The sequence below is a fragment of the Bubalus bubalis genome, chromosome 4 (genome assembly GCF_019923935.1).
Source record: "Bubalus bubalis isolate 160015118507 breed Murrah chromosome 4, NDDB_SH_1, whole genome shotgun sequence".
Lineage (NCBI taxonomy): Eukaryota > Metazoa > Chordata > Mammalia > Artiodactyla > Bovidae > Bubalus > Bubalus bubalis.
The window spans coordinates 134,449,797-134,477,657 of record NC_059160.1 but is presented as its reverse complement, the minus strand read 5'-3'; the positions used below and the strand labels follow the sequence as shown (position 1 = coordinate 134,477,657).

The 27,861-nt window shown below is 40.0% G+C and overlaps 1 protein-coding gene and 1 long non-coding RNA gene across 2 annotated transcripts in view; both read left to right on the top strand.

The window, feature by feature from the left end:
• The first annotated feature begins 31 nt into the window (after positions 1–31).
• LOC112584677 lies at positions 32–22,311 on the top strand. The gene is made up of 3 exons (XR_003109037.3): positions 32–1,580; positions 4,130–4,178; positions 20,990–22,311. It is a non-coding gene; the product is annotated as an uncharacterized LOC112584677 (long non-coding RNA).
• A 4,391-nt stretch (positions 22,312–26,702) lies between these two features.
• The window catches only part of FAM13C (family with sequence similarity 13 member C), a 147,086-nt gene continuing 145,927 nt past the window's right edge, over positions 26,703–27,861 (top strand). The window contains exon 1 of the mRNA XM_025285089.3: positions 26,703–27,835. Coding sequence (XP_025140874.3) covers positions 27,831–27,835 — 5 coding nt within the window. The 5' untranslated portion in view covers positions 26,703–27,830. The remainder of the gene's footprint in view (positions 27,836–27,861) is intronic.

Sequence of the window (27,861 nt, the reverse complement as noted above, 5' to 3'; positions counted from 1 at the left end):
TTTGGTGAGCTGGTGAATGTGTTATTGGCAGTGTAATAAGGGAGGGAAGAATATATTTTCAGCCAGTGTTTTTGGATCCCCTTAGACTGCATTTGGCTATTTCTGTAAACCCTGAATCTAACAACTGTGAAATAGAGACATTACTAAAGTGTGGGAGATCATTAGGGTTTTGATGCCATCTTAGAAGCAAACAAGACTGAGGACTACTTGATTGCTACAGACTAACTTTGTCTTCTGCGTTCAAAAGTAAAGCCAGCCTCCTTCCTCATAAGACAGAACAATGGTAAGAAGCAGCAGCTCCAGGTGTTAATGGAAGAAAGGGTTTTGAGGCACAAAGGGCAGGCTGGAAGGGATCCCCCAATGAGTTAGAGTTAGGAGGAGGAAGCATCTGGCCTGGAATGGTTACTTTTCCATTAATGTGAAAATATTGATGTTACCATTATCTTTACTCTTAGCTTGGTTATTAATCTTAAGGTTTCTCAGCTATTCTCTGCTGAAGAAAATAAACCGAGTTGTTCTTTTTGTGTGGAATTGAACAAAGGACTTAGTTCAGAGGAACTGTTCCTAATGCCATCAATTTGAAGTCCAGATGAAAGTTTTTCCAGGCATCGCACCCAGGCAGCTACATGGCAATAAAAGTGTTTTATCTGGAAGATGTGTGAAGCTAGAAAAAAAATATATAGATACAAAGCATACTTTGTTAGAATTTCCGGTGGGGGGAAGAGATTCTCTGTTTCTGAGTCACACCATTTTGCTGATTTCTTTTAAAAAAGAAAAAATGGGACATTCTAGCTTGATACAACTGGAGAGGAAATCAGCTTGATCCAGCTGTCTGAGGCATCAGAAATGATTGCAGCTGGCTAATCTCTAATTATAGAATCTCTATTATTGGTGATGTAAGTGGCTGAATCTGTGGTTTGACTTCTGTGATCCCTGGCTTTGTGAAAAGCTGGGATTTTGAGGTAATGTTTTTTCCCTCTGTATGATAAACTAAACAAATTTAAATTAATTCTTGGGGCAAATATCATTGAGGAGCTGAAGATGATAGTTTTGTTCCTTTGGCTGACTAGATTATGCCCTAACTGTGACTTTGGATGAAACTATTAAATCCTATTTCCATGGGATTCAGTCCAGAGCACTCAGCTCTGACGTCCTAAGGTATTTGGAGAGGCCAAGGTCAACATCAGCAATTCTGAGTTTCAGAGAAAGTTTATTTCTCTAATGGTTTGTGTTTAGAGAAGATTTCAGCAGAATTACTGCATCTCGACTTTACCCTGAACCCTTCATTGATCATCTGCCTTCTTGCTCTCATTCTTTCCACCAGTTCTGTTTTTACAGACTGATTTAGAGGGAAGCAAGTGGTGAGGCAAATCATCACTGTCAATGTATTCATCTACTCAGGCTGCCATAAAAAATAGCATAGCCTGGGGACTTAAAACAACAGACATTTATTTCTCACAGTGCTGGAGGCTGAGAAGTCCAAGGTCAACGTCCTGGCTGATTCCTGTTCCTGGTGGGAGCCCTCTTCCTGGCTTGCAGTTGATGGTCTCGCTGTGTTCGTGCATGATGGTTAGGGAGAGGTGAGTTCTCTGATCTCGTCTTATAAGGGCAGCACGAATCCCACCATGAGGCTTCCACTCTTGTGACCTCAGCCAAACCTAGTGACTTCCAAAGGCCCCAACTCCAAATACCATTACATTGGGGGTTAGAGCTTCAATATATGAACTTCAGGGGGCACAAATATTCAGTCCATAACAGGAAAACTTTGATTAGTTAGAAATTATCAAACTAACTCTCAACGTGTCACTTTAAGAGAAAGAGACAAATCACAAATTAACTTGGCTAAAAGGTATCTTGAATAGCCTGAAGATGCTCATCCACCCAGCTTCAGGTATTGTTTTGTGTTTGGTATCAAGCCATCATGATCAGTGGGAACATTGCTCAAAACACTGAAAAAAATCCCAAGATTCAACAGTCAATATGAAGTATGTTTTCTAAACACATTCATAAACCCATACTTAAACCACAAAAGTTTTCAATTTGTGTTTGGAGAGAAAAGATTTTAATTAAAAGCAAACCAGGAATTTTATATTCACAGTATCTTTTGTTCCTTGAATATGTTAGTCAGATATTATCTGGCTAGTATAAAAATATACAATACAACTTCAATTTTGAATTTTTCAAATAGTCAATTGTTGGACAAACTTAACTATTTACCAATCTGTTACCAAGCAATCACCAATCCCAACTCAGAAAATGTGTCTTTTCCTCTACACATTAGCAAGCAAAGACTAAGGCAAGGATTGAAGTACTGAAACTTTATTTGAGAGATATAAATCTGTAGTGGTAAGGCTGAGGAAGAAGGCAAGTGAGCCAAAGAAATATGTAATCCTGCATGACATGATGTATTTCCACACTGACTACCATGTCCCAGTGAGCCACAAAGAGAAACAGCAGGTCATTCAGGAGGCATGCTCACTTATCACAGAGGACCTCCAGGAGGGCCATGAGGAGGTTGTGCACCTCAAGGTGGTCTATAAAAGTGGTTAAGGAAGGCAGATGATCCGTCTGACACCCGCCTGTCCCCAGTTCCCATGGGTCAAGTTTCACTCTGCAGGGACTTAACTCCCCAGATTCTGGTTGTGCCGTCAGTCCCCTGAGCAGCTTAGAAAGCTGCTGTATGGCCTTCATGTCCTCAAAGGCGGGGGTAATTTGGCTTGAGGGCCATGGGGCCATGGAGGCCTGAGAATTTAACTTTACATCTCTTGTCTCAGGGAATTTAGTGAAGCGGTGGTGTGGTCCAGGAGACAGCCATTGCCTTAGGAGAGTTAGGGGGCCCATCAGCCCATTGGAGTTGACATACAAGGTTTAGCCTGATACAAAACCCTACTGTCCAGTTTGAAACTTTTAACGGGGGAAATTTAGAAAAAAGTAAAAATAGAAAAAGCATGAAAATGATTATTACTTAGGAAAATAGACCTATCCAGAAACAGGATTCTGAATCCTGAAATTCTAAAATTTAAAATCCTGATTTGAGCCAGGATTTTCCATTGAAACAGAACCAATAGGAGATACCCATATCTATCTACTTATCTGTCTATCTACATATCTACATACATATATGTACAGAGTTCATTATAAAGAACTGGATTTTATAGTCAGGGAGGTTGGTAAGTCAAAATCTGCAAGGTGTACCACTGGTCCAGGAGACCTACAGAAAGCTATGTTTCAGTTTGAAGGTTGTCAGGCAGAAAGAGCCAGAGTCACAGACGAAGTCTGAAGGCCATCATCTAGAAAATTCTCTTTACTTTGAGGGAGGGTCTGTCTTTTAGTTCTATTCAGACTTTCAACTGATTAGATGAAGTTCACCTACATTCCTGAGGGAAACCTGCTTACTGTACTATTAAAATGTTAATCTAATTTAATGTTAAAGTTGAGTGATTTAGATGTTGCTGCTGTTGCTGCTGCTAAGTCGCTTCAGTCATGTCAGACTCTGTGCGACCCCATAGATGGCAGCCCACCAGGCTCCCCCATCCCTGGGATTCTCCAGGCAAGAACACTGGAGTGGGTTGCCATTTCCTTCTCCAATGCATGAAAGTGAAAAGTGAAAGTGAAGTCGCTCAGTCGTGTCCGACCCTCAGAGACCCCATGGACTGCAGCCTACCAGGCTCCTCCGTCCATGGGATTTTCCAGGCAAGAGTACTGGAGTGGGGTGCCATTGCCTTCTCTGGATTTAGATGTTCCTCTCATCTAAAAAACATCCTCCAGAAACATTCAGAATAATGTTTGACAAATATCTGGGCATCCTGTGACCCCATCAAGTGGACCAATATAATTAACCATGAAAGGGGTCTATCTGTCTTACTAGAAAATTCTTTTGTAAACAGTAGGAAGACAGTAAAGCTAAGAAGTTGAGAATTCAAGCCCAGGATCTGCTGGTTATTAACTATTTGACCCTTGCTGTTCAGCTGTCAAGTCGTGTCCAGCTCTGTGCGACCCCAGGCCTGCAGCACACTGGTGTCCCCTGTCCTTCACTATCTTCCAGAATTTGCTCAAATTATGTCTATTGAGTCCATGATGCTCTCTAACCATCTCATTGTCTGCCACCCCCTTCTCCTCTTGCTTTCAGTCTTTCCCAGCATCAGTGTCTTTTCCAGTGAATCGGCTCTTTGCATCAGGTATGTATATATATTTTAAATATGTATTTGATGGCACTGGGTCTTAGTTGTGACATGTGGGATCTTTAGTGGTAGCATATGGACTCTTCGTTGTGCCATGTGGGATCTAGTTCCCTGACCAGGGATCAAACCCAGGCCCCCTGCATTGGGAGCACTGAATCTTAGTCAATGGACCACCAGAGAAGTCCCCGCAAATTATATATTTTGTTTAAATTTTTGCTGTCTTAAATACTACTTGACATTTTAAATGTCCGATTTTCTGTGAATAGCCATTTAGGGCAAAAAAGTGGCTGCTACAACAATGGAAGTGAAGACTTGAGAGAAGAAATTGGGGAACTGGATTTGAAGAGGATGACTGTTGGAACATTGAGTGGGATGCAATTCTTCTTATCCTGTTCCATCTTTTGTGGCTGCGCTGCAAAACTGTGGCATTTAGCTTACCAATTCTCTTTGTGGTTCTTTGTGATAACTTTCCTAGCATCCTTCTCTTCTTTTCCCAGTTGTTTCCTGTTTCCTTTGTGTGGGAGTAGATGTGTTAGCACACAGAATCTAGCACTAAATATACTGCCAGCTATAAAAGGGAATGCATCTTCTTAGATAATGATCATCAGGTTGAGTATATGTAGCAGTTATAATTAGATTACACCATAGGTTGTGTGCATGCATGAGTAATAATAAGCATTATTATTAGTACCCCAAGTTGGTTTTAGCTGTTCTAGTGTGTATGGGAGATTGGCAAGTTCCGTGACTGTGCATATAAAATACTAAACTTGAGAAAAAGCAAATATTTGGTCATTTGGGTGAAAAAATTTCTTTTGATTTTTAAAAATCCAAATATACTATCTCAAGACAGTTTATTCTTTGGCCAATTTGCCATCATCCTGTGGGGGATACCTTTGATGTCCAAACCACATTCTCTAGGTACTTCCCTTCCCGTTGATCAATGATACTGGAGAGAGACTTTTCTCTCCTTGGCTAGTTAGTATCTAATTGTAACTGAAGTAAAATGTGTGTGGCAGTCATATTTCACAGTGGAAACAGAAGAACAGAGAAAGCCAAACTGGGGCAGGAAGGGGCAGGGAGAAGGTAGAGAGAAGCAGGGGAGAAGAGAAGGAGAAAACAGAGAATTAGCCATGAGGAGAATAAATGAGAAATGGCAAAAGAACACAAAGCAAGTGTTAGTTCCTGTTCTTATACCTATAACTTGTATCTAAAGTAAAGACTGCTAACGGGGATTTTATTGGTTAAATCCAATCCATAGAAGCATTTTGTTTGATCTACATAGTTTTTTAAAAATAAATATTTCCAATCAAGAGACTTTTTATATATAAAAAAATCATTAGTTGAGTTCAGTCACTCAGTTGTGTCCTACTCTGCAATCCCATGGACTGCAGCTCACCAGGCTTCCCTGTCCATCACTGATTCTCAGAGCTAGCTCAAACTCATGTCCATCTAGTCGGTGATGCCATCCAACCATCTTGCCCTCTGTCATCCCCTTCTCCTGCCTTCAGTTTTTCCCAGCATCAGGATCTTTTCCAGTGAGTCAGTTCTTCCTGTCAGGTGGCCAAAGCACTGGAGCTCCAGCTTCAACATCAGTCCTTCCAGTGAATGTTCAGGACTGATTTCCTTTAGGATTGACTTGGTTTTATTTCCTTGCTGTCCAAGGGACTTTTAAGAGTCTTCTCCAACACCACAGTTCAAAAACATCAGTCCTTCAGCACTCAGCTTTCTTTATGGCCTGACTCGCACATCCATACATCACTACTGGAAAAACCATAGCTTTGACTAGATGGCAAAGTAGTATCTCTACTTTTTAATATGCTGTCTAGGTTGGTCATAGCTTTGCTTTAAAGAAGCAAGCATCTTTTAATTTAATGGCTGCAGTCACCATCTGCAGCGATTTTGGAGCCCCCCAAAAATAAAGTCTGTCACTGTTTCCATTTTTTACCATCTATTTGCCATGAAGTGATGGGAGATGCTATGATCTTAGTTTTTTGAATGTTGAGTTTTAAGCCAGCTTTTTCACTCTACTCTTTCACTTTCATCAAGAAGTGTTTTAGTTCCTCTTTGCTTTCTGCCATATGGGTAATGTCATATGCATATCTGAGGTTATTGATATTTCTCCCTGCAATCTTGATTCCAGCTTGTGCTTCATCCAGCCCAGCATTTTGCATGATGTACTCTACGTATAAGTTAAATAAGCCAGGTGACAATATGCAGCCTTGACATATTCCTTTCCCAATTTGGAACCAGTCTGTTGTTCCATGTCCAGTTCTAACTGTTGCTTCTTGACCTGCATACAGGTTTCTCAGGAGGTAGGTAAGGTAGTCTGTTATTCCCATCTCTTGAAGAATTTTCTACAGTTTGTTTCGATCCACACAGTTAAGTCAAAAGCTTTGGCTTAGTCAATGAAGCAGAAGTAGATGTTTTTCTGGAATTTTGTTGCCTTTTCTATGACCCAGCAGATGTTGGCAATTTGATCTCTGGTTCCTCTGCCTTTTCTAAATTCAGCTTGAACATCTGAAAGTTCTTGGTTCAGGTACTGTTGAAGCCTAGCTTGGAGGATTTTGAGCATTACTTTGCAAGTGTATAAGATGAGTGCAATTGTGCAGTAGTTTGAGCATTCTTTGGCATTGCCTTTCTTTGGGACTGGAATGAAAACTGACCTTTTCCAGTCCTGTGGCTATTACTGACTTTTCAAAATTTGCTGGTATATTGAGTGCAGTACTTTCACAGCATCATCTTTTAGGATTTGAAATAGCTCAGCTGGAATTCCATCATTCCACTAGCTTTGTTTGTAGTGATGCTTCCTAAGGCCTACTTGGCTTCACATTCTAGGATGTCTGATCTAGGTGAGTGATCACACCATCATGGTTATCTGGGTCATGAAGATCTTTTTGTATAGTTCTGTGTATTCTTGCCACCTCTTCTTAATATCTTCTGCTTCTCTCAAGTCCATATCATTTCTGTCTTTCATTGTGCCCATCTTTGCATGAAATATTCCCTTGGTATCTCTGATTTTCTTGAAGAGATCTCTCATCTTTCCCATTCTAATGTTTTCCTCTATTTCTTTGCATTGTTCACTTTGGAAGGCTTTCTCATCTCTCCTTGCTATTCTTTTGAACTCTACATTCAGATGGATATATCTTTCCTTTTCTCCTTTGCCTTTCACTTTTCTTTGTTTCTCAACTATTTGTAAGGCCTTGTCAGACGACCATTTTGCCTTTTTGCCTCTATTAGATCTAATCCCTTGAATCTGTTTGTCACTTCCACTGGATAATCATAAAGGAGTTGATTCAGGTCATACCTGAAGTGAAGATGGAGAAGCTCTATACAGTCAGGTAAAACAAAGACCAGCAGCTCACTGTGGCTCAGATCATGAACTCCTTATTGCAAAATTCAAACTTAAATTGAAAAAAGTAGGGAAACCACTAGACCATTCAGGTATGACCTAAAAAAAAAATCCATATTCATAACTATTTAAAAAAAGCACAGGTTCTGGCAGCCTTTGCCCCACATTCCCTCATAGAAATGATGCAAATGGGCTGCAGGTGGGCTGTAGGGGCCTCTTATAGACAGAACATAAAGTCTGTCCTGTTCACCATGATCAACATCACCAACGTGACTCCTTCCCACCTGCTTCTCTGGCTTAGGATGGCTGCTTGGCCTCTCTGGGCTTTTGAGTTAAGAGTCTTGCAGGAGTCTCTTCTATAGTCTGATCACCTTAAAACATCTTTCTTTCTAATTTGGTCGGCACTTCATAGTGGCCAATGACTAACTGTGATTGATTCATAAAGATATTGCTGGAAACAGAGCTGCTCTGAACATCTGAGGGGCCTGGAGCAAGAATACAGATATTTAAAAGTAATGAAGCAAGTTTAGCAGGCTCTTAAGTAAAATCCATACTGTCCTCCTACTGTGGCAAATATATCTTTGTGATAATAAATCATGACTATCTTTTAAACTATAGGTTTAATAGAATTAAATCTGTCACCTGCCAAAGATGACTGATTTTTTTTAGATTTTTGTGCATCTATGGATGTTCTTTGAGTAAGCTAATGATAATTTGAGGAGTGATAAAATATAGATCTACATAATTTATGAATTGCTTTATATTTATCCCATAAATTTTTAAATTTTATTTCAGCAAAACAAATACTTATGCAAAATTTTCAAATAATTTATGGTCTATTCTAGACCATGCCAACTTCATGAGCTATTTTGGTCCTATACATTTTTTTAGTTCTATACAGTTTTGGGGCTTTCCTGGTTGCTCAGCTGGTGAAGATTCTGCCAGCAATGCAGGAGACCCTGGTTTGATTCCTGAGTTGGGAAAATCCGCTGGAGAAGGGATAAGCTGCCCACCCTAATTTTCTTGGGCTTCCCTGGTGGCTCAGCTAGTAAAGAATCTGCCTGCAGTGTGGGAGACCTGGGTTCAATCCCTGGGTTGGGAAGATCCCCTGGAGAAGGAAACAGCTACTTACTGAATTCCATAGACTGTATAGTCCACGGAGTCGCAAAGATTCAGACATGACTGAGTGACTTTTATTTCATACAGTTTATTATTAACTATTTCAGGGAAACTTTATTTTCCTAAAGCAATAACAAGTGAAATTGTCAAAAAACTGTTTAAAGCAGTATTTTGACTTAGCAATAATCATGAACTTTAAATATCGTACACAAACCATGAATTTACATATCATGTTTAAACATTGTAATGGGATTACATGTGATAAAATATGATCACAGAAAATATTATAAAATAATTTAATTACATAAATCTGTTATACTTATTCCTTAATTTTTACCCTATTTTAAAGCAATTTTAGATCTATATCATGAATTGCTGTCATGCTTCATGCACCTATGTCTTTAGATATAATGAGGTGTATGTGTGTCTGATATGTGTATTCATTTGAACCATTCAGGTTAATCTACCCAAAAAGGGAAAATTTTATATGGTTCAGCCTGATACATATTTAAATCATTTGAATTCTTTCACTCTGTAAAGTGTTTCTCAGCTGCCAACAGTTCACTAATTTTTGTCTCTAGAACTGTGAGTAGGAAAGAAGAGAGGTGGAATGGGTGCTCGGCACTCCTGGGAAATACTTCATTATGCAGAAATCTAGTGTATTCTGAGAGGAGGGATTGACAGGTTAGCTAATTTGTCTTTTCTCTTACTCAAGCTTTCCTGTCATTCAAATCCTCCCAGTTCTCTGGAGCAGTCTCTGTGGAAAAACCTGCAAACTATTGGGGCATTAGGACACAGTTGCTTTTCTTTTCAAGAATATAAGGCAAGAGAGATGGAACAATGTTGCCCTGAGGCCGAAGCAGGGTTAGAGACAGGCGTGAACATTTAACTGCTGGTCACACTTCCTTAGTGCCGAGGTCAGGTCCCAAAGGACCCAGGAGTCACAGCATGGGTACTAACAGTCCTGTAAAGCACGGGCCCAGAACAGAGCCCCTTCTTGCCCAAACCTGAGGGTGATGCTGGCTGTTCATACTCCTGAAGCATGGCTGTAATCAAAACAGGATCCTGTTCACCGATGCACAGAATACAGCCAAACATGACGGCTCAGGCTCCGGATGACTGGTTCCAACACAACCTGCAGGCCTTCCCTCCTCCTCTTGGCCTTTACTAGTCTCCTCAAGGGCAGAAACTGCAGCTATAACAATAGCTTAGAGATACAGGCCACTACATGTGCATTGTTCTTGCAAGATTGTTTATAGTAGAATTTGAAACTTAAAAGCATTAATAGATTAGATGTTGAGTAATTTCTTTGCCACTCCCACCCAGATTTGTCTCTGAAGTCAAGTGGTGATTTTTTCACCAAGGTAGGCTTTTCTCAAAAACCCAGCAGTGCTTCTCCCTTCTGTGCAGCCCCTCCTGGCTCCACACTTATTTTAGTTTTTAGTATTTTAATTTTATTGGAGTATAGTTGATTTACAATGTGTTAGTTTCTGGTATATAGCAAAGTGATTGAATTACACAGATATCTATTCTTTTTCAGATTTTTTTCTCATATAGGTTATCACAGAATATTGGGTAGAGTTCCCTGTGCTACACAGTAGGTCCTTGTTGGTTATGTATCTTATGATAAGATAGTAGCGTGTATATGTCCATCCCAAATTCCTGATTTATCCCCTCCTCACCACATTTCCCATATAGTAACCATAAGTTTGTTTCCAATGTCTGTAAGTCTATTTCTGTTTTGTAAATAAGTTCATTCCTATCTTTTCTTTAATTAGACCACATATAAGCGTTATCACATGGTATTTCTCTTTCTCTGTGTGACTTCACTTACTGTGATAATAATCTCTAGGTTCCTCTATGTTTCTGCAAATGACATTATTTTGTTATTTATTTGCCCCACATTTAAAATATGCTCAATTAATGTTTGTAGCTTGAATGCACTCATATTTTTACCAGAAACCCAAGGGAATAAATATTCAAAGTTATGATATATTTTCCTTACACTCTTTACACAGTATTTTCCTTTAGAAGAATGGTTTAATTTAATAAAAAGGAGCTGACCTCATCCACACACTCCCCACAAAGCCCACATTGAAATTTTACTTGCTGGTTCTCATTGCTCCTGTTAGCATGACTTAGACTGGCTGTTGGCCAAATAAGGCAATGATTTCTGTTTAGAGCTCTCTGAGATTTGGAATAGTCCATGACAGTTTTTATTCCTGAGTTTTGGTAGTGAATTCCTAGCATGAGAGTTATTTCCTTGGCTTTCCTAATAAAGCTATGAACAGAATAATTGAAAGAAATTTTAAATTGCATGTATATGAGGGTTTTGGTTGTTAGCGATCACAGACTGTTTATATGAGCTGGATACCATTTGGTAACTTAAAAAAAAAAGCAATAATTAAAAATACTAAAGCACATAAAAATAAAAGTGAGTGGCCAGTAGATGACAGTGGGAACTCAAAAGACACACACCCACAGAACTTACTGTAGACATTAACATGACTTTACTATTCTGCTGGGGTTTCCCAGGTGGCTCAGTGGTAAAGAATCCGCTTGCCAGTGCAGGAGACACAGGAGTCACAGGTTTGATACCTGGGTTGGAAAGATCCCTTGAAGGAGGAAATGGCAACCCACTCTAGTATCCTAGGCTGGAAAAATTGCATGGACAGAGGAGCCTGGCAGACTGGAGTCCATGGGGTTTTAAAGAGCCAGATGTGACTGAGCACGCACACATGCACTCTTTGGCTGCTTAGCCAGAATAACTCTTTTATTCCACTGCCTTCATCAATTTGATTTCACTCTTCCATGGTACTGTTGCCCAGGAAGATTAAAAAAAACTAATAAATTTATTGGTTGTTATAGGAACGTCTCATAAAGCCCATTTAAGTGAACATTAAGCTATTTAACTTTTTAACAGACAGCAACAAGCCAGTGTTTATGCCCCAGGACTTTTTTGAACTCTGCCTCAAAATCCTTACCTTACTGTATCCACAGATTGTAAATGATTACATCATGATCCTTACTTAATCCTAATCATACCCCCCTCCCACTGAATGATCCCCCTTAAACTGGACTCCACAATTTACTAAATATCCCAAGTTTGCCATCCTTCCTTTAAAGAGGGTAGTAAGACTCTGGGAAGGTGCTATTCTTCCTTATCAGGTAAGAATAAACTCAGCTTTGTCTTATCAAAAGGTCATTTTGATGATATTTTGTGGGCAGCCAGCATTTCGTAAAAGAAGAATGGCTGAATGCTGATAATTGGTGAAGCCAAATATATAACAAAAACATATGGTGTTTCTTCTACTGATCTCTCTACTTTTGCGTATGTTGGAAAAGTTAAAAAAGAAATTTAAATCCTTGAGTTAAAACCTAGCTGGGCTGGAGGCCAATCAAGGAAAGGAGCTGCTGAATGAGTGATGAGAACTCAAGACAGTGTGATACGTAGGGTGGAAAATGGAGCCCTGGTGCCAGCCCTCTGTGGCCCCATGGTATAGTCTCCCTCAGTTTTAGGAGTGTGACTGTGAAACTCCCTCCCCCATTCTTGACAACACAGAGCACAGCGGAGCATCTCTGCCCACTTCTGAATGTACAAGTCAAACGCCAGACCATCGCACTGCTCTCGTGAGTATGCTCTATGTCTGTGCTGGTGCTCTCTCCAGAGCCTGGAAAATGTGAGGTGAAACCTCTTCCACTGCATTACTTCTTTTTTTTTAATTTTTAAAAAGTATATTGGAGTATAGTTAAGTGTTGTGATAATTTCTGAAATGAAGTGAAGTCACTCAGCTGTGTCCGACTCTTTGCGACCCCATGGACTATAGCCTACCACGTTCCTCTTCCCATGGGGATTCTCCAGGCAAGAATACTGGAGTGGGTTGCCATTTCCTTCTCCAGAGGATCTTCCCAACCCAGGGACAGAACCCCAGTCTCCTGCATTGCAGGTAGACGCTTTACCCTCTGAGCCACCAGGGAAGCCCTGTGAAAATTTCTACTCTATAGCAAAGTAACTCAGTTTTACACACACACACACAGACACACACATACACATACACACACATGGCTTCCCAGGTGACTCCGAGGTAAAGAATCTGCTTGCCAAGCAAGAGATGTGGGTTCAATTCCTGGGTTGGAAAGATCCCCTGGAGAAGCAGATGGCAACTCACTCCAGTATTCTTTCCTGGAAAATCCCATGGACAGGAGCCTGGCAGACTAGTCCATGAGGTCGCAAAGAGTTGGACATGACTTAGTGACTAAACAACACCAATAACAGCAAAATACATTATACACACACACACACACACAGTCTATCTCATATTCATTTCCATTATGGCTTATTATAGAAAATAGTTCCTTGTGCTATACACAGGTAGGTGAAACAGCATAGAAGGCAGACAGGTAGGAGAATTTCAGGGCCTGATTGGAAATCCAGACATCCCCATTGCCTCTTCATATCCATACATACTTTGCCTGCCATTTCTTTCCTCACTTCCTTTCATACTTCTCATGACCCCCACTTTTCTCCTTTTGAGCCTTCTCCATGACCTCAGTTCAGTTCAGTTCAGTCTCTCAGTCATGTCCGACTCTTTGCTACCCCATGAATCGCAGCACGCCAGGCCTCCTTGTCCATCACCGTCTCCCGGAGTTCACTCAAACTCACGTCCATTGAGTCGGTGATGCCATCCAGCCATTTCATCCTCTGTCGTCCCCTTTTCCTCCTGCCCCCAATCCCTCCCAGCATCAGAGTCTTTTCCAATGAGTCAACTCTTCACATGAGGTGGCCAAAGTACTGGAGTTTCAGCTTTAGCATCATTCCTTCCAAAGAAATCCCAGGGCTGATCTCCTTTAGGATGGACTGGTTGGATCTCCTTGCAGTCCAAGGGACTGTCAAGAATCTTCTCCAACACCACAGTTCAAAAGCATCAACTCTTTGGCACTCAAGTTTCTTCACAGTCCAACTCTTGCATCCACACATGACCACTGGAAAAACCATAGCCTTGACTAGATGGACCTTTGTTGGCAAAGTAATGTCCCTGCTTTTCAATATGCTATCTAGGTTGGTCATAACTTTTCTTCCAAGGAGTAAGCGTCTTTTAATTTCATGGCTGCAGTCACCATCTGCAGTGATTTTGGAGCCCCCCAAAATAAAGTCTGACACTGTTTCCACTGTTTGTCCATCTATTTCCCATGAAGTGATGGGACCAGATGCCATGATCTTCGTTTTCTGAATGTTGAGCTTTAAGTGAATTTTTTCACTCTCCTCTTTCACTTTCATCAAGAGGCTTTTTAGTTCCTCTTCACTTTCTGCCATAAGGGTGGTGTCATCTGCATATTTGAGGTTATTGATATTTCTCCCGGCAATCTTGATTCCAGCTTGTGCTTCTTCCACACTAGTAAAGTAATGCTTAAAATTCTCCAAGCCAGGCTTCAGCAATACGTGAACCATGAACTTCCAGATGTTCAAGCTGGTTTTAGAAAAGGCAGAGGAACCAGAGATCAAATTGCTAACATCCATTGGATCATCAAAAAAGCAAGAGAGTTCCAGAAAAACATCTATTTCTGCTTTATTGACTATGCCAAAGCCTTTGACTGTGTGGATCACAATAAACTGTGGAAAATTCTGAAAGAGATGGGAATACCAGACCACCTGACCTGCCTCTTGAGAAACCTATATACAGGTCAGGAAGCAACAGTTAGAACTGGACTTGGAACAACAGACTGGTTCCAAATAGGAAAAGGAGTATGTCATGGCTGTATATTGTCACCCTGCTTATTTAACTCATATGCAGAGTACATCGTGAGAAATGCTGGGCTGGAAGAAGCACAAGCTGAAATCAACCTCAGTAGCCTCCAAATGCTTTCCTTCCCCCACATCCACTCGCAGACTTCTGGTCATTATGATGGGACCTTTCCGTCATCCCTTCCCCCTCCCCCTCTCTCTTTATCCCTCTCCCCCTTTCCTTCTTTCTTTCCTTTCTTCCTCACCCTAACCCTTCCTCCCTTCTTCTGTCCCTCACTCTGTTAGTTCCTCTCCCTCCCTCACTGCCTCCTCCCCCTTTCCCTCTTCTTTCTTTTTTCCCCCTCCCTTCCAAAAGCAAGGCATGCAACTATTTTTTAAAAACTTTTTATTTTGTATTGGAGTATAGCTGATTAGCAATGTTGTTAGTTTCAGGTGAACAGGGAAAGGGACTCAGCCATGCATATGCATATTTCCATTCTCCCCCAAACTCCTCTCCCATCCAGGCTGCACATAACATTGAGCAGCATTCACTGTGCTGTACAGTAGGTCCTAGTTGGTGATCCATTTTCAATGTAGCAGTGTGTTCATGTCCATCCCAACTCCCTAACTATTCCTTTCTCCCATCCTTTCCCCTGGGCAACCATTACTTCGTTTTCTAAGTCTGTGAGTTTCTTCCTGTTTTGTCAGTAAGTTCATTTGTATCATTTCTTTTTATATTCTACATATAAGAGATGTCATGTGATACTTACATTTCCCAAGAACCACGAAATTCTAAATCTGCCCAAGTCATTAAGGACTGTCAAATCTAGCTGCTTCCTAATTGAGGACAATGAGGTTCAGGAAAGTTTAGCCACTCACCCCACACACATGATTAAGTGTGTTTGTGGTAGAAAGGAGACATCTTTCAAGCCCCAGAACTCTTCACCTGTTCTTTTTCTTAAATTATGCTGCTTTCTAGGCTTTTCCGCTTGCAGCATTTTAGTTATTAACAGTATCTCTAATGAGTGATAAAGATTTAAAAATTTTTATTTCTTTGTAAGTTGATTCTAGATACTCTATTTTTGCTCACTAGATTGCCCATTTCTGATCAGTGTTGTGGCAGGAATTCATGTCCTCTTGGTTCTAGGATTTGATATTTGCTGTTGTAGCTGAGAGGTGCAGTGTCACACATGAATTTTTAATGATTTTGTGAGGACCATTAAGAAGTTGGTTGGTTTCTGTGCAAAGTTCAGCTCAGCAACAACAGACCCAGTGCAGCCGAATCCTGCACCGTGGGATTGATACCAAATATAGAAACAGAGCAGCTCTGACTGCTCCAGGGCCCAAGGGAATGCATTCTCTCTGGATGTATGTAAACCACCTGCAAGTTACAGGCAGCTCACAAGGTCCGCGGAAGGTGGAGCTAAGTCATTGTCTCAAGGAGGTGATAAGGGCAAATTTTATTTTATAACAGTATATACTTAGTAATTAGAAATAGTTGTGGAATGAGACATTGTGCTTTTGAAACTATAAATATCTGCTGATTTCAGTGTCAGCAAACAGTTTTCTGGCCCAATCTTAGCAATGTATGACTTTTGAGTTATTTTTTCCAGTATGATTGGTAGTTGGTACATTTTACTAAGTTTCGTTAGCCCGTGTTTGTGAGCTCTGTGGGGAGAGGGCTGGGAGAAGGAAAGAGAAGGGCAGAAGAGACAAGGGAGGACGTGACTAGAAGATTTTTCTTTGTCACTACTGAGCAAAGTAAAATTCAAAATTGCTTCATAATTGGATTTTACCCAGGTTTTATCTAGCTAGCTAATACTGGCTTCATTAACAACATGCCCTAAGCTGAAAGTTCTTAATCTTTTTTTTTTTTTTTTTTTCCCTCTAAGCCATGCAGGATGGGTGATGGCTGGGCTGTGGAATTTTCCCATCGTGTGCCAGGGTTATGAGCAATTCTCAGTGGAAGAGCTACAGCAACTCCACCCCTTAAACCTCCCCTGAAGAATGCAGTTGGGAATGCATGAGAGACAGAGTGATGCCATTATAGAAAAAAGCTTGGATCTGCTCTAATTTATTATTTAGAAATTCAGCTATTCACAAATGTCAATATTTGAGAAATGACTTGCAAGTTGCAACATGCCAGGTGTTCAGATAACACTGGTGAGGACTATTGCTTATAGTAGCTAAATTAGGTAGCCAGACTTTTGTTCCTTGAGAATACCAGGAATCTTACCTCTCTTCTTAACAGCAATATCATGTGTGTGTGTATATATGATATATCCCAAAAGTATAGATTACTTGAAATGAGAAGTGTAACTATCTGCTGTCAAGATTTTAAGGATAAGGAACTCAACAATCAGTGTAAATGTCTCTGGCAGATTAAAGATAGATACAAATTCTTTGATGCTCCTCCCCTAAGGAGGTGGGTTCATTATCCTGCCTTCGAATCTGAGCTGACTCATATCTGCTTTGAGTGACAGAGTATGGCAGAAGAGATGTTATACCAGTTCAGGGCAAGCCTTTCAGTGGACAGGAAGCTTCTACCTTGGTCTCTTGGAGGTCAGCCATCATTAAGAAGATAGATTACCCTGAGACCACAATACTGTGAGAAGTTCAAGCCACGTGGCGAGGCCCTGAAGGAAGAGATGCTGTGGGGAGACGTGGGCCAGGAACATTGAGTTGTTGTCTCTCTATAAAGAAGACAGTTTGGGTGATGGTCCTCCTGTCCCACCTGCCCCAGCCGACACCACATGGATCAGAACTGCCCAGCTGAATTCTTTTGGAATTCCTGACCCTCAAAATCATGAGCAAAAAAAAAAAAAAAAAAAAAAAAAAGAAAGGTTTTTTAAAGCCATTAAAACAATAGATAACCAGAATCAACTAGGTTGAGAATTTTTTTTTTTCAGGTTTTATTTTTATTTTTTTTAATTTTATTTTATTTTTAAACTTTACATAATTGTATTAGTTTTGCCAAATATCAAAATGAATCCGCCACAGGTATACATGTGTTCCCCATCCTGAACCCTCCTCCTTCCCCATACCATCCCTCTGGGTCGTCCCAGTGCACTAGCCCCAAGCATCCAGTATCGTGCATCGAACCTGGACTGGCAACTCGTTTCATACATGATATTTTACATGTTTCAATGCCATTCTCCCAAATCTTCCCACCCTCTCCCTCTCCCACAGAGTCCATAAGACTGTTCTATATACATCAGTGTCTCTTTTGCTGTCTCGTACACAGGGTTATTGTTACCATCTTTCTAAATTCTATATATATGCGTTAGTATACTGTATTGGTGTTTTTCTTTCTGGCTTACTTCACTCTGTATAATAGGCTCCAGTTTCATCCACCTCATTAGAACTGATTCAAATGTATTCTTTTTAATGGCTGAGTAATACTCCATTGTGTATATGTACCACAGCTTTCTTATCCATTCATCTGCTGATGGACATCTAGGTTGCTTCCATGTCCTGGCTATTATAAACAGTGCTGCGATGAACATTGGGCTGCACATGTCTCTTTCCCTTCTGGTTTCCTCAATGTGTATGCCCAGCAGTGGGATTGCTGGATCATAAGGCAGTTCTATTTCCAGTTTTTTAAGGAATCTCCACACTGTTCTCCATAGTGGCTGTACTAATTTGCATTCCCACCAACAGTATAAGAGGGTTCCCTTTTCTCCACACCCTCTCCAGCATTTATTATTTGTAGACTTTTGGATCGCAACCATTCTGACTGGTGTGAAATTGTACCTCATAGTGGTTTTGATTTGCATTTCTCTGATAATGAGTGATGTTGAGCATCTTTTCATGTGTTTGTTAGCCATCTGTATGTCTTCTTTGGAGAAATGTCCATTTAGTTCTTTGGCCCATTTTTTGATTGGATCATTTATTTTTCTGGAGTTGAGTGTAGGAGTTGCTTAGGTTGAGAATTTTAAAGAGGCATAGAATGTCGTGTGGTAAGCAAAGGTATTTATATAAGGAGATTACCAGTGAAAATGTGAGCAGATTTACATAGGCCAAAGCTCAGAGAGCATGTACAAAGAAGGAGGATGCTATTGAGAGTTAAAAACGAATAGTTAAATGGAACTGTGGGAGGAGAAAGAAAAACTTAGAAATTTCTCTTGGAAGGTGTAGGAGGAATTATGGGGAGAAAAATACCCTTTCTCTTTCACAGAACAAAGGAAGTTTTGCTGAGTGGGCCCCAGGTATCTGAGATGTGTTCTGTTACGGGAACCCATGAAAGTGTGCGGTTGTCCTTTAGTGGGATGACTCATTAAATTGCTCTCTGTGTTTAACTAGAGTTTCAGCTATACCACTTTGCTGGAAGGAAGATGGTGCTGAAGAGGGGGGAATTGCCATTCCCACCTTGAATCAATTTATGACTTCCAGCTGTGGCCTAGTAACCATGGCCCTCACTTTTCTGTCACCCTAGTAGCACCCCAAATATTGGGCCCAAGCCCTTTTTCTCATTTCTTCTCTGCCTACCTACTACCTAGTCAGTTCAGTTCAGTTACTCAGTCGTGTCCAACTCTTTGTGACCCCATGAACCGCAGCACACCAGGCCTCCCTGTCCATCACCAACTCCCGTAGTCCACCCAAACCCATGTCCATCGAGTTGGTGATGTCATCCAGCCATCTCATCCTCTGTCATCCCCTTCTCCTCCTGCCCTCAATCTTTCCCAGCATCAGGGTCTTTTCCAGTGAGTCAGCTGTTTGCATCAGGTGGCCAAAGTATTGGAATTTCAGCTTCAACATCAGTCTTTCCAATGAACACCCAGGACTGATCTCCTTTAGAATGGACTGGTTGGATCTCCTTGCAGTCCAAGGGACTCTCAAGTCTTCTCCAACACCACAGGTCAAAAGCATCAATTCTTTGGCACTTAGCTTTCTTTATAGTCCAACTCAGCTTTCTTTATAGTCCAACTCTCACATCCATACATGACCACTGGAAAAACCACAGCCTTGACTAGATGGACCTTTGTTGGCAAAGTAATGTCTCTGCTTTTTAATATGCTGTCTAGGTTGGTCACAACTTTCCTTCCAAGGAGTAAGCGTCTTTTAATTTCATGGCTGCAGTCACCATCTGCAGTGATTTCTCAGTGATTGGAGAAAAATAAAGTCAGCCACTGTTTCCACTATTTCCCCATCTATTTGCCTTGAACTGATGGGACCGGATGCCATGATCTTTGTTTCCTGAATGTTGGGCTTTAAGCCAACTTTTTCATTCTCCTCTTTCACTTTCATCAAGAGGTTCTTTAGTTCTTCACTTTCTGCCATAAGGGTGGCATCATCTGCATATCTGAGTTTGTTGATATTTTTCCCGGAAATCTTGATTCCAGCTTGTGCTTCCTCCAGCCCAGTGTTTCTCATGAGGTACTCTGCATATAAGTTAAATAAGCAGGGTGACAATATACAGCCTTGACATACTCCTTTTCCTATTTGGAACCAGTCTGTTGTTCCATGTACAGTTCTAACTGTTGCTTCCTGACCTGCATACAGGTTTCTCAAAGGAACATAATTTCAAACAGTCTGAGTTTTACTATATTAAATAATTATTTAATATATCCCTCCTGATTTATATAAAGGAAAAACTTATAAGTTGAATAAAAGTATATTTATTGTAGTCAGAGCTATGGCTTTTCTAGTAGTCATGTACAGATGTGAGAATTGGACCATAAGGAAGGCTGGGTGCTGAAGAATTGATGTTTTCTAATTGTGCTGTTGGAGAAGACTCGTGAGAGTCCCTTGGACTGCAAGGAGATCAAGCCAGTCAATCCTAAAGGAAATTAACCCTGCACATCATTGGAAGGATTGTTGCTGAAGCTGAAGCTCTAATACTTTTGCCACCTGATGCAAAGAGTCGACTCATTGGAAAAGACCCTGATTCTATGAAAGATTGAAGGCAAAAGAGAAGGGGGCAGCCGAGGTGGAGATGGTTAGATAGCATCACCAACTCAATGGACATGAATTTGAGCAGTCTCTGGGAAATAGTGAAGGACAGGGAAGCATGGTGTGCTGCAGACCATGGGGTTACAGAGAGTTGGACATGACTTAGCAGCTGAACAACAACAACAATATTTATTGTATGCTCCAGTTTTTGGAAGGACTCCATCTACAACAAACTGATTCTATGACACTGGAAGAGTTAGTCAGCATAATTTTTGCTAAAAATACATATTCTCAAAAGATCTGAAAGGTTGAATTTGATTGTATACAGTATCACCTCAGACACATAGAATTTCATAGGAATATATGCAAAGCTGTAAAGAGTGTAATGTTAAAAAGAAGGAGGTGCAAAGTCCATTTCACTCTTCATTGAACAAACCATGCCTGGAGTCATAACATGTTCAGGGTAGCAGGTGCACTTTTTGAAGACATTTACACAATTTATCCAGTGCTACAACAACTCAGAAAGATGCTGAAGGGATTCTAAATCACGTCATAAGAGAAGGTACTGAAGAAAAGGGGAAAATTTGGTCAGGAGACCAGAAGACCAAGGAAAATTGAAGCTAAGGTGCTAATAACAAAATGTGTCTTTTTTCCAGGAAAATGTTTGTTTAAATAAGGTTTTCTAAATCAATAGTTCTACTACCATGACCCCATCTTGTCCCCTAGGAAACACTGATGATTGATCAATTCTCCAGTGCTCTTTCTGGCTGGACTGGGACCACACCTCGGAAACAATGTTCTGGGAAGCTAGTACCATCAGCCATGTTGGCCTAACAGCATGACATCTGTTTGTTATCCCTGCAAAGGGAAGGAAGGAATGTCTAAAACAGGAAAGCCTCATTACCTGCAGGTAGTTTGTCTTGGAAAAAGCCCACTGAAGGTGAGTCACTTAAAACAGGAGCTAACATTTCAAAGTGAATAGAAAAAATGAGGGATGAATAGAGCTTTATCTTGAAAAAGAAAGTAGAACTGAATAATCACTCTTTCATTCTATTTCTCAAATATTTACTGAGTACCTACCCTGGTAGACACCAATTTCAGCCCTGGGGATGCAGTAGTGAATAAGACTCAGAATCTTTTTTTTCAAAGAGCCCCCATTCCAGTAGAAGAGGCAATTATAACACAAATAAATATTAAATGTCAAGTAGTGACAGTTCCTATGAAGAAAAGACAGAATAAAGTGATGGGAGCTGCTAATTTCGGAAGTTTGGTCAGGGATGTTTTCCCCAAGGAAGCATATTTGAGCAGATCTGGGGGTGGTTTTCCCAGCAAAGGGAATAGCGAGTACAAAGTGCCAAGGGAGGGATCAAGTTCACCTGTTATAGTAAGCGCAGGGAGACCACTATGATTGAAGCTAAGTCTCGAGTTGTCTCAGGGCCAGGGTGCATATGGCCTGGTAGGTCATGTGAAGTTCCTCAGTCGTGTCCGACTCTTTGCAACCGCATGGACTGTAGCCTACCAAGCTCCTCTGTCCATGGGATTTTCCAGGCAATAGCACTGGAGTGGATTGCCATTTCCTTCTCCATGGTAGGTCATGGGTAAACAGTAAATATATTATAAAAATGTTCTTAGTTTATATTAGCAATATAATTTATAATAGTGAGCTAATTCTTAGAAATAGTCAAGAATAAATTATGCCCATTGGAGGGTAGATACATATGTGTATGTGTGTATGTGTATATAATTTTTCTGCAAAAATTTTAATAGCTCATCTAATGTTCACTTCACATTTGACATGTACTGCATAATTATAAAAAGGTAATGTTTACAAAATTAATCAAGGGCTTCATAAATTTTTCTAAGAAACACTCTTAATCCTTTGATGTTTAACTCATTCCCTTTAATATTTACATGTTACCATCCTTGTCAAATTTTTATTCATTAGTCGTTATTGCCAAAACCTCATTTATCATTGGAGAAGGAAATGGCACCCCACTCTAGTACTCGTGCCTGGAAAATCCATGGACAGAGGAGCCTGGTAGGCTACAGTCCATGGGGGTCTCAAAGAGTCGGACACGACTGAGTGACTTCACTTTCACTTTTCACTTTCATGCATTGGAGAAGGAAATGGCAACCCACTCCAGTGTTCTTGCCTGGAGAATCCCAGGGACGGGGGAGCCTGTTGGGCTGCCATCTATGGGGTCGCACAGAGTCGGACACGACTGAAGTGACTTAGCAGCAGCAGCAGCAGCATTTATCATTGGTTTTGAATGTGATTCAAGCCAGTCTCCATCAATCATCCTTTACTGAGTTTGTGAAATCCTGAATCTTCTGCCAAGATTAAAAATTTGATAAGCTATCAGTTTACATTATATGTGTATTTTGTTCTCAGATGGATCAGAAAGAGATTCTCAGACAAAGTTGGACTAGCGTTAATTGGGGGAGGGGATGTTTAAATAAGTTGGCTGCCGTCAGTTTACATTTGGTATCTCCACTTTGCTTCCCTGGGCTTCTTTGAATCTTCAGGAAGATACCACTCAGGTTGTGAGGCCTGGTTAGTAACATCAGGCATTGGAACTGGTGAGAGAAGGGACAAGAGGACAGAGAATCAGGGAGAGATTCTCTGTTCTTTATGGAAGATTATCTTTTCAGGCAAGAGTCCTCTTTTTCCACAGGGAAGTCTGATCACTCCCCAGGGTCCTGGCAGGAAGCTGCAAGTCGCTGTGTGCAGGCCGGGAGAGCAGGCCTCTGTTGACTTCCTGGCATTGTGAAGATCCTGGCTCCTTGCCGCGGGGTCTTGCAGAAAGTGATTTCTCAGAATTGAATGTTCCTCTAGGGATGTGTGAGTATTTTACTTCAAAGACCTATAAAGTGAGCACAAAACCATTCTGGATGGAGTTTATTTCATTTTTAAGAGCAACCCATCTACATTTAGTAAAGTTTTCATTTTTATTGTTCTTAAAAAATACTATGTAAACACTGTGTCATTATAAGAAACAGAAAGAAAATGTCATCTTCTAAACCTGCTACCCAAGCACAGCAGTTTGTTCATCCTGTCCCATACTCCTGAAATCATTAACTTTATGTTAATATAGTCTTATTATTATAATAATAATTATAATTATAATGAGAACATTTGTTGACCTTTTTGTGTCCTTTTCAGCTATGTCATTTTATCTCCATTAAAAGCCTTGAGGTAAGTCGTTATTACCTCCGGTTTTACAGCTGAGAAAACTGAGGCATGGAGTGGTTGTCCGAGTTCAAACTTCTAGTAACTGGTGGGTCTTGAATCCTGGCAACTCTAGAAATTTCTTTCTTGACCACTATTTATTGCTTTGTCTTTTGTATATAGCCAAGTCAATATATTAGAATTAACTTATTTTCAATTATAATAAAGACTATACTTAGTCTGAAGTTCAGATGTTGATTCTAAGAACACTGATAGAAAAAGTAAAGCATTGAAACTTCTATCATGTCAATAAACAAATTCAAATCCAGCATCTTCATTTTCCCTTTATTCTACTTATATTGTACAAAATAGGGTTGTACATGCAGTGTACACTATATGTCATATATGTATACATACTACGTAATTACACTAAAACATGACAGGGACTATGTCTAGCTTGTCCATAGCTATGAAATAGTGACAATCATGTAGCATCATTTGTTGACTCATTCATTTGTTCAGTTAATAATAATACTGGTTAATATATTTTGCATTTTTCCCCTGACATCCTTAGGAAATTCTTCCTCAGAATTCTTAGGTCAACATGATGTTAATAGGTAATGTATTTAACAAAAAACAGGTTAGTTTTCATTAAGGCCGAGAAATGTTGGTTGAGAAACAACAAAATGCTTTCCTGCCCAATATGCATTGTGAAGTTATATATCCTTTTCAAAAACTTATTTTGGATCATATAACTCTGTTTTTTTTCTTTCCTTACACCATCTGGGAGACCAGAATTCCACTGAGGACATTTTGGGAAACACTGATCTAGAACTCCAGGACTCTAAGCTTTCTGCTTCTCTGTTTAAACTCACCTTGAACTACTATATTTTTAGTCAGTTAGTGTCTCCAAACTCTTGCCTGGCAAATCCCATGGATGCAGGAGCCTGGTGGGCTGCAGTCCACGGGGTCGCTAAGAGTCGGACACGACTGAGCGACTTCCGTTTCACTTTTCACTTTCACGCATTGGAGAAGGAAATGGCAACCCACTCCAGTGTTCTTGCCTGGAGAATCCCAGGGACGGGGGAGCCTGCTGGGCTGCCGTCTATGGGGTCGCACAGAGTCGGACACGACTGAAGCGACTTAGCAGCAGCAGCAGTGTCTCCAAAATAACCAGTGTAGTATGAATAGTCATCACTATTTTCTTACTTCAAGTAGAACAATACAAAATATCAAAACAAAACAAAGCCTCAGATACTATAAACATAACCTTTAAACCTGATTTAAAATGCAGATAAATAATGTTAGAAGAACTGGTTAAAAATAAAAATGGCTGATTTTTTTACATGCTTCCAAAAACAAGTATTTTTTTTTCTTTGACTTTTTTAAAACCATGATCAACTATATCATCAAATTCTTTCACTGAGTGAGAGTACTACCTAAAATCTAATTTTAGTTCATACTATTCATGGAACTGCTGAAAATTCTTATTCTTTTCCATAGACATTATTGAATACTTACATGTGTTTTATACAGTTGATATTTCATGTTGGTTTCAAAGGGCCCACATTATTTCATATACTTGGTCAAGTTCTTTTCAAAGTTGAAAGCAGTATATTTTTCCATTCCAGTGGATCACTAAGGATGCTTAAATGAGAAAAATAGGATCTTTCTCTGCATTAGAACATTTGGAGTCAGCCCCATAGACAATGAATAAGGTTTCTGAAAACTGGCAACCTTTGAACTTTTAGAGCCAAGAATCCTGAATATAAACTTACCTGTATCAGCCTCAATAAGACAGAAAGGATAAGCTTTGTTTTGTGATGGCTAAATAATGCATACATATATATAGTGAAGAGGCCATGGCTGACACTCCCGAATGTAACTCATAAGAGGCTTAGGAATGTATACATACTGTATATTAAATCATTCAACTGAGGAATATTTCTAAACTTATTTTAGTTCATAAATTTCAGATCTAAGACCTCATTTTAATGTGCTTCCGTTTATTGTTCTTTGCAGATACTATTGGTGGTGGGTTTTTTTTGTTTTGTTTTGTTTTGTTTTTTTAACAATTTGAAGGTTTCTGGCAACCCTGTGTCAAGCCTTTTGTTGAGGATTCTTGTGTCTTGTGTCTATGTTCATCAGTGATATTGGCCTGTAATTTTCTCTTTTTTTGTGATATCTTTGGTTTTGGTATCAGGGTGATGGTGGCCTTGTAAAATGAGCTTGGGAGTATTCCTTCCTCTGCAATTCACTGAAGGCATTTCAGAAGGATAGGTGTTACCTTTTCTCAAATGTTTGATACAATTTGCCTGTGAAGGCAATTGGTCCTGGACTTTTGTTTGTTGGAAGTTTTTCAATCACAGTTTCAATTTCAGTACTTGTGATTGATCGGTTGATATTTTCTATTTCTCCCTGGTTCCATCTTGGAAGGTTGTTTCCCTTGCTCAGAATCTGTGCATTTCTTCTAGGCTGTCCATGTTATTGGTGTATGATTGCTTGTAGTGGTGTCTTACGATCCTTTATATTTCTGTGGTGTCAGTTGTGATTTCTTTTTCATTTCTAAATGTATTGGTCCTCTTCCTTTTTTTCTTGATGGGTCTGGCTAAAAGCTTATCAGTTTTTTATATCTTCTAAGAAAAAGAACAAGCTTTTATTTTCATTGATCTCTGCTATTGTTTTATTTGTCTCTAGTTCATTTATTTATTTATTTATTTTTTGCTTACCATTATCTTTTTTTTTAATTTTATTTTATTTTTAAACTTTACAATATTGTATTGGTTTTGCCAAATATTGAAATGAATCGGCTTATTTCTGCTCTGGTCTTTATGATTCAGGTAAGTCTTCGGCACTATTTTTCAAACAGCATTGGCTCATCTTATGTCTCTGTGTCATATTTCAATAATTCTCATAATATATCAAACTTTTTCATTATTATTATATTTGTTATGGTGATCTGTGATTAGTGCTCTTGGATGTTACTATTATGGAGAAGGCAATGGCAACCCCCTCCAGTACTCTTGCCTGGAAAATCCCATGGATGGAGGAGCCTGGTAGGCTGCAGTCCATGGGGTCGATAAGAGTCGGACATGACTGAGCGACTTCACTTTCACTTTTCACTTTCATGCATTGGAGAAGGAAATGGCAACCCACTCCAGTGTTCTTGCCTGGAGAATCCCAGGGACAGGGGAGCCTGGTGGGCTGCCATCTATGGGGTCTTACAGAGTCGGACACGACTGAAGTGACTTAGCAGCTGCAGCAGCATGTTACTATTATAATTGTTTTGGGGGTACCACAAACCATGTCCATGTAAGATGATGACCTTAAGTGATAAATGGTCTCTGTGTTCTGACCGCTCCACCAACTGGCCATTCCCTGTCTCTCTTTCCTTAGGCCTCCCTATTCCCTGAGGCACAAAGATACTGAAATTAGTCCAATTAACAACTCTACAGTTCCTCTAAGTATTCAAGTGAAAGGAAGAATTGCTCATCTCTTCCTAAGCATCTAAAACTAGAAATGATTAAACTTAGAAGAGGAAGGCATGTGAAAGCTTGGGCTCTTGTGCCACACAGTCAAATTGTAAATACAAAGAAAATGTTCTTGAAGGAAATTGAAACACAGCATCCATTCTGCAGCCCATGAATCAAGGAGTAATTTAAACTTTCAAGTCTTACTGTCTAAGAAATACATTTTGTAAGGCTGTAACTGCCCTAGGTTGTAGTTCCTCTAACATCTCTGGGCAGAGTAAATTGAAAACCTTCTGGAAAGAATTCACCATTCTAGATACCATTAAGAACATTTGTGGTTCATGAAAGAGGTCAAAATATCAACATTAACAGCTGTTTGGAAGACGTTGATTTTGACCCTCATGGATGACTTTGAGGGGTGAAAGACTTCTGGGGAGGAAGTAAACTGAAGATGTCATGGAAATAGCAAGAGAAATAGAATTAGAAGTGGAGCTTGAAGATGTGACTGAATTGTTGCAGTTTCATGAAACAGCATCAACGAATGAGTTGCTTCTTGTGGATAATACAGTGATTTCTTGTGATAAAATCTACTCCTGGCAAAGATTTGCTGTGAGGATTATTGAAAAGACAGCAAAAGATTTAGAACACTATACAAACTTGGTTGATAAGGCAATAACAGGATTTGAGAGAACTGAAGTTCTACCGTGAAGAGAGTGGTATCAAACAGCGTTTCGTGCTCCAGAGAAATCACTCATGAATGGAAACGTAAACTGATGGACTGATGTGACTTCATTGTCTTATTTTAAGAAATGACCACAATCACTCCAGCCTTCAGATAACTACCACCCTGACCAGTAAGCAGTCATCAGAACTGAGGCAAGAACCTCCCTCCACCAGCCAAAAAGATTACAGGTTGCTAAAAGTTCAGATGAGGTTAGTATTTTTTAGCAATAAAATAT